The 15,139-nt window shown below is 37.2% G+C and overlaps 1 protein-coding gene across 2 annotated transcripts in view; it reads left to right on the plus strand.

Annotated features, from left to right (window-relative positions):
- hsd3b7 (hydroxy-delta-5-steroid dehydrogenase, 3 beta- and steroid delta-isomerase) overlaps positions 1-13,491 on the plus strand; it is a 24,240-nt gene extending 10,749 nt beyond the window's left edge. Inside the window, exons 1-7 of one of the 2 annotated variants that reach the window (XM_032537858.1) lie at positions 3,548-3,557; positions 4,149-4,325; positions 6,671-6,826; positions 8,080-8,188; positions 11,229-11,328; positions 11,825-11,987; positions 12,853-13,491. In XM_032537858.1, coding sequence (XP_032393749.1) covers positions 4,166-4,325; positions 6,671-6,826; positions 8,080-8,188; positions 11,229-11,328; positions 11,825-11,987; positions 12,853-13,265 — 1,101 coding nt within the window. In that variant the 5' untranslated portion in view covers positions 3,548-3,557; positions 4,149-4,165 and the 3' untranslated portion in view covers positions 13,266-13,491. Of the gene's footprint in view, positions 1-3,547; positions 3,558-4,148; positions 4,326-6,670; positions 6,827-8,079; positions 8,189-11,228; positions 11,329-11,824; positions 11,988-12,852 lie in introns of those variants that run through there. The other variant, XM_032537859.1, reaches the window with a different exon arrangement.
- Positions 13,492-15,139: the final 1,648 nt, after the last annotated feature.

Here is a 15,139-nt window from a genome sequence, read left to right on the forward strand (position 1 = left end):
CCCCCCCCCCCCCCCCCAAAAGTTAAAGCTATGTTAGCAAAAGGTCTTGTGATGAGAACTCGTTAAAGTGTTTTTGTAGGATCTCTCCTTCTGTTGGTCTGTGTTTAGTTCCATGGAAGCAAATGTTGACGATTCCTAATTCAACAGTTACTTTTCATCAGCTTGGTTTCCACCAGACTCATGCAGGTCTTAGTTAATGTGTGTGGTCAGTGTTTAACTTAGTCAGTCTGTGTGCTCCACGTTTTTAAAAGGCACATTTATTTAATTTGGTCTTTTCAAAGGTTTAGTTTTGTAAAGTTACTTTTTTCCCTTGTCTTGTTGGCCATTACTATGTATATTATTTGAATGTGGAGTTGTTCACCCCATACAAAATATCTCACCCTGAAAATTGCATCGACTTAATACAAACGCATGTTCTGCTTATGATCTGTTTGCGGTGTAGGTGGGTGGAAGAAATATTAGATACGCCACAGTGGGTTTGTGTTAAGCTGCAAACAGCAGGATGTATAAGGCCGTGTTTTGTGTCTCTGTTTTTCATGTGGCTATGGCCGTCCAAAGTTTAACCGCTATTTTGAATTTTTAAACAGCAAGAAGACTTGTTATTTTGTTCCCTCCCAAACAGGAAAATGTGTAAGATATTTCTTGTTTCAATGAAAGCCTTTCAGTACAAACCAACCCTCTTTACTACAGGATGAAAGGAAAAAAAAAATCAAAGAAGTACATGTAAATATTGTAGAGGTGTTTGTTTCTCGTAGAAACACACAGATTTCAAGCTGTAAATATGTTGTTCCTTTTCTTCTCTCCATGAGGAGGAAACATGTACATACCTTCCATTCATTTATTTTTTAATGTTTTTCCTTTTAATTTGATGATTATTTTAATATTATTTGCAATATTTCTCTTGTATTAATGCGTTGGACCCTTTATTAATGGTGCATTAAAATATTTTTTAAATAAATGAAAACCATGTTTTTCAATGACTCTGTGTCCTACTGTTCAGAGCATTGTGGTTCAGCAAATGTGGGAGGATTATGTCGACTAGTTAATAGACTATCGTTTATCTAAGGCATCCTGACTGCAGTGCTAGATAGAAGGTACATTAAAATAACTAGCTGATAAACGTGTGAACAGGAAGTTGTTTGCATAGGGGAAACTGCAATACAAAGTCCCATTTCCTTTTTTACAGAGTTGAAATCCACTTCCATGCACCTGCAACGTTGATATTTCCTGTTTAAAGAAATGAGAGGAAGTGCTGATAATCTGGCCTACAAATTTCAATCACCAGAGGGCAGCAGGATAGGGAGGTCTGGTAAAGCTCGCAGCACAGAAGGTGACATATGTGTTTTTTTGTCTGTTTTTTTAAACCGTGCGTCTGACTGACAAACAAGGCAAGCCTTTTCTCTGTGTAACATTCAAATCAACTAGACTGTTTTTTAAGATGCACCTTTTACGTCAAATCTCAACTTTACCTCTCATTGTCTGCGTCAGTTTTACTAATGCCAGGTTGCAAAACATCTCTTAAATGTATTGATTAGGATTAGGTCTCTGACTATCTTTGCGTTTTCAGTTTGGCTTCTAACTCAATTTTAATTTGTGTTTTTTTACATTTACTGAAAAATCTATCCTTGGCGTATATATGTAATAAACATATTTTGGCTTCAGTGGGAGCAACACATTCAGTCAGTTAAGGAATCAGCTCAAAAACGTTTTAGAACGTCTGGACAGAGTACAAATTCCTTCATTGCATTTCATGAAATTGTCAGGAACAGTAGGATTAAAATGGTCCTGAGCAGCCATTTATACTGCATCAATGTACTGGATGAGTTATCTGGTATTTATAGTTTGTTTGGGAGCCAGAAGACATTTCTTCTCCCAGTCCTCTACAGAGATGTCTACCTGAAGAGTGTTCGTCCATGCAGCTAAATTCAAACGGTAATTTTTTTGAGAACCTGCTAATAACATATTACAAAATATCATCAACTGAGGTCTGTCATGTAAATGGTTCATAGCAGTACACTTGTGTGTGCTATCATGTGATATATGGTTTTCCTCTGGGTTGCAAGAAGCCTGGCTGAAACTGTAAATGGCAGGATGTTGCTTGTTGGTGTGAAGTCACATTCAAAACATAGTGCACCACAGTTCAACAAGTTATTGCCTTAATGTTACAGGGGTAACAGCAAATGTACCCAAATACTTTTGTCCAGAACCCTAGAACTAGTCTACATGAAACACTAACCTACTATGGTATAGTATTGATCCATGAAATCCCACCTGAGAGTAGTTTGTTTTGATTTCATGCAGAAAAAATTAAAGAAACGAGAAGGTAACATTTTAAAGTTTTACAGTGGCACCAAAAGTGATCAATTAAAGAGAAATTCCACTGATTTTGCACATACAAAGTATGTGTATGATTCTTTGGGCAGGGATACTCATCTGCTGTGCCTGGGGACCACTTTTGGAAAATGACAGGAGGCCAAGCATGAGTTAATAAACAAACTAAATAAAGGCAAATTCAATCGCAGCATCCCAGCACAGGTCAGGTGTACACAGGGTTAGATCTAGGAGTTGAGGACATTCAGGGCTCAGCCTAGACCTGTGTCGGGTCGGCAGGGACCCTCCCCCGGCACCTTTTTCTTAATTATTATTTTATTTTTAAAAGCTCCATTACAATGCTTTTTCTTTACTGTGGCACAGTACCAAAAAAATCTGAATGTGAATCAGTTTATTTTCATTGTGAATTTGAAAATGGTTAGCGGGCCACCCGGCACTCTATTTTGTGGCTCCTTTAAAATCTGATTTATTTTTAAAAAAAAAGATATTTATAAACACTTGTTTTCTAGAGTTGTTGAAAACATGTATGAAGTACTTTAGCAATGATTTATAAACAAAATACAAATGTGAGTTTGATTAAGTTGATGGGTCTTTTGGCTGTGGAGGGTCCGTCTGAGTTCATAGATTGGTAACACCGGAGCAAAACTGACTATTTTTATGTATTTTGATTATTGTATTAAATACAACAGTGCAATGGACAGTATTATGGTTTGAAATGAATTGTCAGGAGCCTGTCTCTTTGTTTGCTTGGTTGTTTTTCTGTCAGAGGGATTGCGTTTTGTCAACCTCCAGGAAGAAATAATAATAAATGGAATTTTTAAAGCACTTTTCATGGACTCAAAGTTGCTTTTTGCAGACTCATCATGAATTCATATAAACTAAACTAGAGGGAGCTACACAAAGTCTGATCAACTGATTATATTTCTTATCAGATGACCCAATGAAGTTCTATCGATTTGATCAATTCACTTCAATTTTATGTATAGTGTCAAATCATAACAGAACTTATCTCAAGACACTCTACAGATAGAGAAGGTCTAGACCACCTTACAACTTACAGAGACCCAACAATTCCCCCAAGAGCATGCATTTGGTGCGAATCTAAAGTAGACTGCCCTTTGACCGGTCTTCCAAATGATGGTATGAAATGATCTTGACAGCGACAGTGGTGTACTTCAAGGACTGAAAGTACACCTGTAACTATTTATTAAATCAGGATGTCACTGATTAATCTCAGTTGTTATATTTATTCTTTCAAAACCCAAGGTTAATGTCAGTTAAATAAAGAAAGTATTTTGAATGTACAGAGTGAAAATCAGTGGCCAATTGTTGGCAATTACGCATAATAACTCACCCATTGTAGTATGTTGTTTAACATAGTGTTCTCATAAGATAAAAAAAAGTTAGAAAGTTAAATTTAGGGGGATTTTAGTGGCTTTGTCAAATTAACTGTTTGGTCAGTTGGAGTGGGCTCAGGAGATATTAATAATCAAAAAAAGCTAAACTAAAGCTTTAAAAGTAATGTAGGGGAGTAAAAAGTAGCCTACACATTCCCCTTTGAGAAGTAGTGGAGTAAAAGTAAAAAATAGCAGAAAATGGAAATATTCAAGTAAAGTAGGCCTACCAGTGCCTCAAAATTGAATTTAAGTACAGTACTTAAATGTAGCCTACGACCAGTGCATGTGTAATCCCGCACATTCAATAAAGGTTTAACAAAAAAAGAAGCACTCCTTAAAAAAAACGCACTCCTCTTATAGCCCTGTCTGCCGTGCAAAGCTTAGTGCTCACTGGTGCTCAGAGAGTTAGGGGACAGTTAGCATAACGCTCGCGCAGCATGTCGGAACACCAGCGGGGTCTCGTGTATTTGCTTACCGGAGGATGCGGCTTTCTCGGCAAGCATTTGCTGAGGGTTTTGCTGGAGAAAGAAGATAAACTGGCGGAGGTCCGGGTTTTTGACAAACACATAGACTCAGGTTTACAAGGTCTCAGCACAGGTAGGCTAAAACGTTTAAATATCAAACGGCATTTTAAAAAAAATCTGCTAATTTGAAAGTTTTGTCTGTTATCGTCAATGGTTCTTTAACAGATTCTCTGTCGTCTTAAAAAAAAGAACGATGGTTCCAAAGGGCTTATTTGTTCGTGGGGGGGGTTCAACTGTTTTGTAAATCATCCAAATTGGGAAGAATTGTTCAGGTGACGATATTATTTGTCGAGTGAACTGTAATACGTGTTTGAAACTTACATGTCACATCCTTTGCGGTTTCAGTGTCATATAGTCTAGGTTTTACGGTGAAACTTGTAAAAAGCTTTTGTTTAGCTAGATAACACTACCGTTTTTGGTTTTAATGTATGACCCAACAGAAATTTAAATAGTCCTATTATTATATGTGACATCATTATTCGGTTAAAAATAACCACAGTCTGGTGTAGCTAAACATCCCAATTTAAATTATATGAAGTACAATGAACTGGGCCAAATTCACACTTTTTTTAATGTGATTGTGTGTTGTATAGTGTGTGGGGGGGTTTGGTTCATGGGGTACTGGGTGGTGGTAGATTGACCCAAATTGGGTTAGCATTGGCCAGAATTTTTAGTGTGAAATAATGTATTAATATCTATAATATCTATATTATGGAGTTACCACATGGATCTGGTAATTGAGTTGACTATTATCTGAAAAGGGTATAACTGATGAAGGCAAATTATTTGGTAACAAACACTTGTCAACAATTTGAATGAGAAACCAGTGTTGTAAATGATATGTGCAACATATACATAATAAGAGAAGATTAAGTGTTAGTAGCATGAGAGGAGGTGATGGGACATAGGCTACAGCTGAATTATATGTCTCCACATGGGGGAAAAAAATATTAACATCCTTTCTTTCTTCACATTCTGAATGATCACTCTGCCATGACAGAGATGACAGCTGTGCAGGGAATCCAGGATAGCCATTTCCCTTACATTTCCTGTGGCAGGATAAAGATGTTATAACCTGTCATTGTAGGCTTTGACACATCTCTTTCACGTCACAACTTAGAACTGTTTACAGTTAATGTCACCACCTTTGAGCTACATGTTTTCCATGGAACCTGGCGTGGTGACCTCATGTGGTTCACATATCTGCCTCTACATGTTTAGTCTCTATTTGCTAAAGTAAAAACAACTGCAGTTTTTTTTTTTCTTTCCTGGTGACATTTTATAGATAACATTTGTCACAACTAGGCTCAAGGCTGGACATTTAAGAAGTTTATTTTACATAACTAATATGGAAGTTCTTGTAATGATGAACTAAATGTAACAAAACCAAACAGGGGGGGGGGGGAATGCAGGGGAGAGAATAGACTGGCTAACTGCCACCAGTGTTTATAGTGTTAGTCGCTCAATCTCAAGTGATGCCCCTTGGCCACTGTGAAAAATTCTCTGTTCAGCTTTTGTTATTCATTGTTAAGAAAGGACTGAGGCCTGCTGTTTTTGCAACAAGTAAGATCAGATAACAGTAACAAGAGAACTCAGTGTCTGTAACATCCAGGCCTCACAGAAAAGGACATGTTTAATTGTGTGCCGGGTTGATATTGATTTAAAGATGTAGGAACGTCTGATTACAGGCTTTACAGACTTAGACTCTAAGTCTGTAATTAAATGCCTCCGTGTAATCATTAGAATAACAGATGGTAATGCAAACTCCAGAAGGAGTGTCTGAATTGCAATGGGATCTCTGACTCGATGTTCAAAAGTCCGACTCCTTTCTATGACAGCTACAGGACTCTGTCTTTTCTCCTTATCTGCTGTATTAGCATTTCAAGGACGCAAAGATTAGCTGGAAGTTCAGGGCCTTCATAACTGATAATGAGAGTAAGCATTGCTGCACGAATGAATATTGTTTCAAAGGGAGCTAGGTCTCTTGTTGTTTTACACCATTTTGGGCAATGTTATCACTGTTGTCTCTGTGGAGGTCTGCTTTTTGTCTCAAAGTACCTGAATGTGTCATGTTTTTATTCAACTGGGTCAGCCAAGAAGACTTATGTTAGTTAAAAGAGACTTTACATGCTCTTGTTTGTTTTTTAATTAATTCTATAATTGTTTCTTAGTTGAAATAAAATTATATTTACAATGACGAAAGAGGACTTGGGGAAAGAGGACGCAAATGTAACACAAGTTGTATCTTTATACAACATAGCTGTCACATCATGTTGTCAATTAACAAACAAAAGTTTTGTATTAAGTAAACAAACACAGTAAGTCAATTCTTCCCAGCCTTTGTAGAGATCTTACAAAAAAAACATTCCTTATCCATGATCAGATACAGACAATGTTTTCTTCCTGTTTCCCACTCAGATCGGACAAAGGTGGTAGTCATTCAGGGGGACATCACTGACTACAGCAGTGTTTTGGAGGCCTCCCGGGGGGCCGATGTCGTTGTCCACACAGCCAGCTTGGTGGATGTTTGGCACAAGATCCCAGAGACCCTCATTGTGTCTGTTAACGTCACAGGTAAGACTTCAAGAGAAAAGGGATGGGGAGGAAACATCAATGGGTTATTCAGTTTTAAATAATGTTTACTGAGGAAAACCACAGGAAACCCACACCTTCTCCTATTTGGATGACTTTCAAGGTTGTGACATTACCCATGATTTCAAAAATGTTGGCCATGATTAAGTCATCCTTAATGTTGAGACAAAAATTGCCATTGTTACCCAGTCATGTTGCCAATTTCTGGTGTGACAGATACTCAGACCTGGATAAAGGACTATTTTAATGTTGTAATATAATGTAGGGCAGAGTTTCACCTTCATTGACAAAGCATGGTTGGTCATCATGCTCTTACTGGAACTGTGTAACCCTATTAGTTTGGGTTTCAGTGTTCAGTGAGTAAGTGCCACATGCTGTTTGAAGCTCTTTTTTCAGCCTGACAAGAATTCAGCTGTCATGAAAACACCAAACCAAAAGAGGCAAAAAAAAGAAAACAAGGTGTATATATATCCATAGACAGCTTTTAGCACAAAATAGCATGTGCAAGTCAAGCCAAGAGTTTCCCAATGGACCACTCAGCTTCCTTCTTGTTTTTGGAGACATGGTAATACTAGTGCTTTCATTCACTATAGCTGTAACTATGACTAAATACTGCCTAAAGACTTGTTTGGGTTAAAACGTGCGTGTGTGTTCATCTTAATGTGTTTGAAGGATATGGCTGACAATATTATCTCTCTATATTTTTCTATTGTGAACAAATCCCAACAAAATATTAAAACAATGCACCAGTCCTTCTCTGTCCTCCAGTACAACCGATCTCTTCGAAATGCTGGATGGATAATTCACTCATATCTGTCTGGAAGTTGTTAATGTTTTGCCAGAACTTTCTCAGCTAAATAAGATTTAATGCTGTACTAATGTTTTCAAACCACTACAGAAGAGAAGTTTGTTCATGTGTGTAAAGTTGAGGACCGGAGAATTGATTTGATTGGGATGGGTGGTTCAGTCTAGGTTCCTTCAGCAGAGAAATATTAGAAGAATGTGTTATTACTTCACGTGTTGGGTTTCAAAAGGGTTTCATGTGAACGCCCTTTTTTTCAGTCTTGGAGACATAAATTCACTCTTCCTCCTGGAATTAGTAAGGATTGTAGGTGAAGGGCGGTTAACTCAATATAAGAGTGCGGGATCAAGACTTCCAGTTAAAAAATAAAATTCAGTCTATTCAAACCCAGTATCCTCCATCTCTTAAATGACAATGTTTTCTCTCTTCTCAGGAACGGAGAATGTGATCAATGCCTGTGTGGAGTGTGGTATCCAGTGCCTGGTCTACACCAGCAGCATGGAAGTGATTGGTCCCAACGTCAACGGAGACCACTTTATCAGGTGAAGCTGAAATAAATATAATACTTTATTTACTTGATTTTGAACTCTGTTAAATTTGAGTCTGCTGGCCATGTAACCCTGTGTACAAGTCCAAGTCGGTGTGTGTTTTCCTCACCGAGTACATAGGTTGCAGTTTAGACACTCACTTTCAAAAATGCTTTGGACACTGTCTTTTCTATCCTTTTTCTATTTATTTCGTAAATACACCTGCATGGAAAATACAAAGGACTGTACAGAAGAGATAAGATTGGGGGAAGACTAAAAGTAAACAACACACAGTATCCAACACCTGAGTGGTATAATCATGGGGCTTTTACATTCCAAGTTGGTGACATTGAACAGGAGCCATTGCCAACATTCAGTATCTTGCCGTTACATTCATGTGATATTTTCCCTTAATAATGTTTTGCATAAGTCTGTCTTGCATGTCAGACAAATATCTTGTACTGCTCCAAGCAGCAATGTGTCTGTAAATCTAACTCAAAACTTGCTTTACCAGTTGGCACAATATTATGTAAGATAGGCCTGCTGTCTTGCCGAGGACATCTGTGTTATTCAATAGAATGCTTTGTTCTTTCATAAATATAGTGAAATATTTTGGTGCAAGGATGCTCTAAAACCATAACAAAAACAATAGTGCAGGGATGTAAACCGATGACCAACAGAGGTCATTGATGATGCGAGTCATTCTGTCTCCAAGCACTGTGTGTATTTAGTATAGTGAGTGATATACACTCTTAGACTATTTACAGGAAGGTCTATGGGTGGGATGAAGAAACCAGCTTGTGTATTTTGGTCAGTCTCACTCTAACAGTGTTTTAACATGAGTCTGTCCATTTCCTACAAATATTTTACTTTAGCAATGTTTTGCTCTTATTTGTCTCTCTGTTGGTTTGTCTGTTTGCTGTTTGGTAATACATCTTAAAGGTGGAGTCAGTGATTCTGGAGAAAGATTGTTGATATTCAAGCACAATACCCAAACAAATACACCCCCTCGCATCACTGCTCCTTCAGAATGTCAGCATGTGCCCGATTTATTGTCCCTCTTGGCCCAACTGTCTTTCTCTTTGTACTTTGTACAACCACAACCTTTCCCCTGTCCTATGCACGAGCACAAACAGAACAGTATTGTGTAGATTAGTCTTAGTCCCTTTTTTTGTTGTTTCGCAATAAGAGAGCCAGGGCTGTGTATAAACACTTAATGTTTTTTCACCGCACACACACAAAACGGACAGCTGGGTTTCCACAACCAGCACTGAGAGAATCCACCTTTTTAAAAACTCAACTAACAGATTCAAATTATACCTGTTTTTTTTTTTGTGCAAATTCATGAATCATAACATTTCAAGATAGGATTTTCACTATTTTCTTATGAACTGCTTCTTGCTTAGATGGGTGGAAAAGATATTTAGCACACATATGAGATAAAATCTCAATCGATATGCAGATGCATGATTACAGTTTTTTTTTATTGCTAAACGATTGTTGGCACAAATGGAGTAACATGTGCAAAACTCCAACTTCAGTCTGCACTGCAGCAGTTCACTTGGCCCAAACTCTAGTTCGTTTTTCATTGCTTGAACACAGTTTCCAAATCTCTACACACTTAGCCCATGGCTTTAACCACAACCTGCACAACACTGTGGATTTACAGCGCTTTGTTCAAATGCTAACACACTGCTGTCAAAACAGAGTAGATTTCAGTCTGGTGCCTATCAGACACTGCTGATTGTAATTTTAGCTGAAAGCCTAAGCAGGTGTGTTGTTTTAGACTAGTTGTTGAACATGTACGTTTTTCTTTTGTATACAAACACCAAATAATAATTACAAACAATTATACACTGTACCGTTTGAGTGAAACAGGAAAAAGAAAATGCCAATATGTCCAGGTCAGATGTCTGAGGTTACATACACAGATATAAAAAACAAAATGTGAAAAACACTACCTTTACTATAGTAAACCTGCATTCGTACTGTTTTTCAGAAAGTAATGAAGGTGAAAGCAATGGAAACACTGCATTCATTAGTATATAGAGATGATGCAGACATCCAATGTGATGAAGACAACTTGCTGCATCTTGCTGGAGAGAGGCAGGATTAGTCACATTATTCTTTGTTACTGTAATGTAACTAGTTTTTTGGAAGTAATTCCATTAATTACAAGAGACAAAATACTATATTGAAGCAAACTGCTTATTTTCATTCCTTCTTTTTCGTTTACCTTGTGTGAAAACTGGTATATTACATAAAATCTATATATTTTCTTTAAAGAAACTGTTGAGTAGTGTAAAGTTACTCAAATTGTACAAACTGTAAAGATGAAAAGTTCATATTTTCTGTATTGGTGTTTGATGCTAGTGTTTTTACTCGGTGTGTTCAGAGTGACTGTGAGTGTGTGTGCGTGTGTTATCTCAGTGAAGATTGTTCATAGTGTTTGGCTGCACAGAGCCAGTTTTGAGACGTGTGTTAAGAGATATGTTGCTGAAAATGAGATTTGCAGGTGATGTGACGTGTTTAGCTCAGGTGACTGTTGGTAGTGCAGACTGTAGTTTGAGTTTTCCAAATGTGGTTTCAGTTGTGACCACTGTCGTTTAGCAATTTTAAAAAAACTAAAAAAAACAGTAAGAATCTATATATTTTGTTATTAAAATAATAATTTTAGTCCCTAAAACCTTCATAGCTGAGGTATGCGCTCTGAGTGCTTTCCTACTTCAACAAAGCCCTTGACAGCCATTGTCTGTCTCTCTCTCTCTCTCTCTCTCTCTCTCTCTCTCTCTCTCTCTCTCTCTCTCTCTCTCTCTCTCTCTCTCTCTCTCTCTCTCTCTCTCTCTCTCTGTGTGTGTGTATTAGTTAAATGATTACATCAGAGTGAAAGATTGAACCATGGTCTGCTCGTTGGAACGAGCCACTATTTTCCTTCCTATCTGTCTTTCCTTCGCTCTGTCTGGTATTATTTACACACATTCCTCTCATACATGACAAAAACACTACTTGCTGCTCACTTTCTTCCTCCACTGTCTGTTTAACTCTTTCTCTACAGGGGCAATGAAGACACACCTTACCAAGTGAAACACACTATGGCCTATCCTAGGAGCAAGGCAAAGGCAGAAAAAATATTGCTTGATGCTAATGGCACCAAGGTAATTTATTCTTAACATTCATTTCGCAAATAATTGACTGGTTTCAGGTATTTTCATTGAGGCACATTTATTGAAAGCACATTTTAACAGTACACTTTACAGACACCCTTAGAAAAAAGGAAAAAACAACAGTGTTGAAATGAGAATCATAAAACCATAACACTGCAGATGTAGAATAGAAAAGAGATTTTTTTTGGCATCCAGACGTGTGTATTCATGTTTTTTACTGACTATTATAATGCTAAAGATCAGAGTGTGTACTGTAATATCTTTGCTTGACACTGGAAAAAAAACATCATGACGGAAATTCTTATGCAATTTTGCCTCACAATTCTAGATCATCCCCTTGTGGCTTTGCAGTGGAGTTACATCTGCTGTTTACAATCCACATCCACAAAAATCTACCCTTTGACCGCTTTGTGATTACGTTTTTCTTTCTGTAGCCTCCTGTCGGATTTCCTAACACCAAATCTTTTTGGTTTTGTCTCCTATCCAGGTGAAGGGTGGAAAGTGTTTGTACACGTGTTCCCTGAGACCAACGGGGATCTATGGTGAGGGGCACCAACTAATTAAGGATTTCTACAATATGGGCATCCAAAGGGGGGGCTTGCTCATCGGTGGAGTCCCAGAGGACTCTGAACATGGACGGGTCTATGCAGGTAAAATAACTGTTTTTGTAAGTCATATACAACTTTAATATAATGGCACGTCTGAGTCAACAGATGTAGCCAGAGAATACTAAGCAACTTCTGTGCTATTTTAACTCTGAATGCAAAGGCACGTAAACCAAACTGCTAAGGAGAACCAAATAAAACCCTAGATTGACATATGCTCACACCAGGATTAAAAGCAGAAGTGCATTTGTTGTGCAAAACCACTTCCTCTGAATTTTACAGAAAGCGTCCTAGATGTAGTTTTTGCAGTACTGTCAGTCGAAACAAACAACCTCTGATGCTCTCTTAAGCTGACTCCTCAACAGCTGTCAGTCAATGTGCTAACACCACAAGTACTGTAACATCAAAAGATGCACAGATGGTACAACATGATAAACATGAACAGTAGGGATACTAACAATAGCAAGTTAGCTATTAGTACATTCAGCACTGTATATATTATGTGCTGGGGATGGGGAAGGGAAATAGTGTTTGCTCTATTCATGGTAAGGATTTTAAGATTGACACAAAAATATTTGGGAACAATGTTTGACTCCAACTTATATTTTTATTTTGTCTCTCAGGCTCATACTGTATTTTATATAAGACATAAATTCAGCTTTTATTACCAAATGTAATAAGAACTTTTGTAAAAACACAAGTTCCAAAGAGGGCAAGGAAATTGTTTGTTAAAAAAAAACAAAAAACAAAAAAGCCATTCCCGAGAATGAAGAATTATCTTCAAAATGACTATTTATTTATCTTGGCACTCAAGTATATTTACTGTTTAACTATTTATACTATGGCAAATGTTTTGAGTACTTCTTCTATCATTCATTTTGGGTTTTCACCCACTTGTTTGTGTTTCTAGGCAACGTGGCCTGGATGCATGTACTTGCTGCACGAGCCCTGAGAGAGCACCCGCAGACAGTAGGAGGTGAAGCTTACTTCTGCTACGATGACTCTCCCTACAAGAACTACGAGGATTTTAACATGCAGTTCTTTAGCAAATTTAACTTCCGAAGGGTCCGCATGCCCTTACTGGTGATCTGGTTCTTGGCCATGTTTAATGACCTGCTTCGCTGGATAATGAGCCCCTTGTTCAACTACACACCGTTGCTGAACCGTTACACCTTGGCTGTGGCTTGTACCTCCTTCACTGTCCGCACAGACAAAGCCCTGCGCCACTTCCAGTACCGCCCTCTGTACGACTGGGACCAGTGTAAAGCCCGCACACAGAAATGGGTTGACACATTCCCTCTGGATACACCAAAAGACGCCTAATGTTACCTCAACTACTGCAACACGCATCAGAAGCACCTACCTAGACATGACAGGCTCCAGATATGGGTGAAGTAACAAGCTATTATGTGACAATAAAAGCAAAGCGTATTTACAGAATAAAAACATTTTATTTCATTGTTATATTTGTGTAACTCTAGTGTTAGCACACAATTAAAGCATCTGTTCAGATGAAGTACATACGTTAATAGTGTATAGTGTGTATATATATATATATATATATATATATATATATATATATATATATATATATATGTATGTATGTATGTATGTGTGTGTAATGTAATTATTGAATTCCATTGGCTTCAGTTCATTTGTGTTTAGTTTGTGCTAGCACTAATCTGCAGTTTTTGGACCTTAAACATTTCAATTAAATTTACAAGCATTTACTTAATTTTTATATTGACTTTAACCCTGTGCTTCAGTATTATGTTACTATGGCAACATTTTATCTTTCATAATTTAAAGAATGTTTAGAATGATTGTCAATTAAATTTATTATGTTTAGTTTTGTTAATTTTTAATAAATATTATTTAATATATTCTACATGGCTTGTTTTGTTTTTGCACTTGATTCGCATAACAGCGTGAGTTTGCATTTTCTTGTTTCTATGACTGATCTCATTTATGTGTTTTATTACGATATGCAGTGTGAGTCATAATGAAAATGTAGACAGCTTGGAGACCGGACTCGTGATCCTAAATCCTTGGTTTCGTTTCAACGTGCATATGTTTTCTTTACCATTACATGGTTACTGGGTGTTCACCTCTGGATTTCCATGGAAACGATTAACTTTGTTTACACTCTTATGGAAATTTGTCATCTGACTCTATGACAACCAGCTGGATAGTATTTATTTGTGTGAGTAAGAAAGTATATGGGAGTTCCCTTGTAGAATTTGACACTGTTACAGCATGCCTGGGTGTCCCCCATTCCTGTGGCTGTCACCATGGCAATCATAACAACAAGCACATGCCCGCTAGTGTGAAAAGGAAAACAGAGACATGACTCATAATCCCACAAAGAATCTGTGATGGTTTTCCCAATACTACAAAAGATGTAGGACTTGTGTAGCATTTAACATGTTTGGTATGATTGAGACCTGTAAGCGTGTCTCGGTGTGACTAATGAAAAGTGTGTGTGGGTGCGTGTTTTGATGCATTACCACAAACCTGAATGTTGAGGATCGCTTGTAAATAAACGGAATTGCGCCATCTACTGGTTTAACAAAAACATTCCAGTAAAGTGAAACACCGAAGTGTCGTTTTTCTTTTTAGATTGTATGTATTTACCCTCATTGTTTAAACTTGGGTAATGTTTTTATGTGGTAGCACGTTGAGGGTTGCTTACAAATAAATAAGATTACTAGAGACACTGTAACGAATGTGTGTGATTGTGGTCAAATTAAATCAATTACGAGGAAATATAAATATCAAAAAGCATATTTAATACAGTATGTATAACCAGTGGTGGAAAAAGTACTCAAATATTTTACTTAAGTAAAAGTAGCATTATTACTGTAGAAATACTGTTAGGTGTATTGTTGTAGTCTAGATTACACAACTTGGCAGTATGCCTATATACTTTTGTAAAGATAAGATCCACCTTCACCAACTACAACATTTAAGTGATGTACACATAAATGTATTACTCATTTGGTACTTTACGAACACTTTTATAGTTTTGTACTTTAGCTCAAGTACAATTTTAAATGCATGACTTTTACCATAATTTACTTGTTAATTCTTTTTTCTAGTAATAATCTAATTTAGTAAAGTAAATAGTGTGCCTTACTAAATGTATCAGATAGTCCTACATGTAATGGAGTAAAAGGTACAATATTTCCTCTGAAATG

This window comes from Etheostoma spectabile, chromosome 15 (assembly GCF_008692095.1).
Source record: "Etheostoma spectabile isolate EspeVRDwgs_2016 chromosome 15, UIUC_Espe_1.0, whole genome shotgun sequence".
Classification (NCBI taxonomy): Eukaryota; Metazoa; Chordata; class Actinopteri; order Perciformes; family Percidae; genus Etheostoma; species Etheostoma spectabile.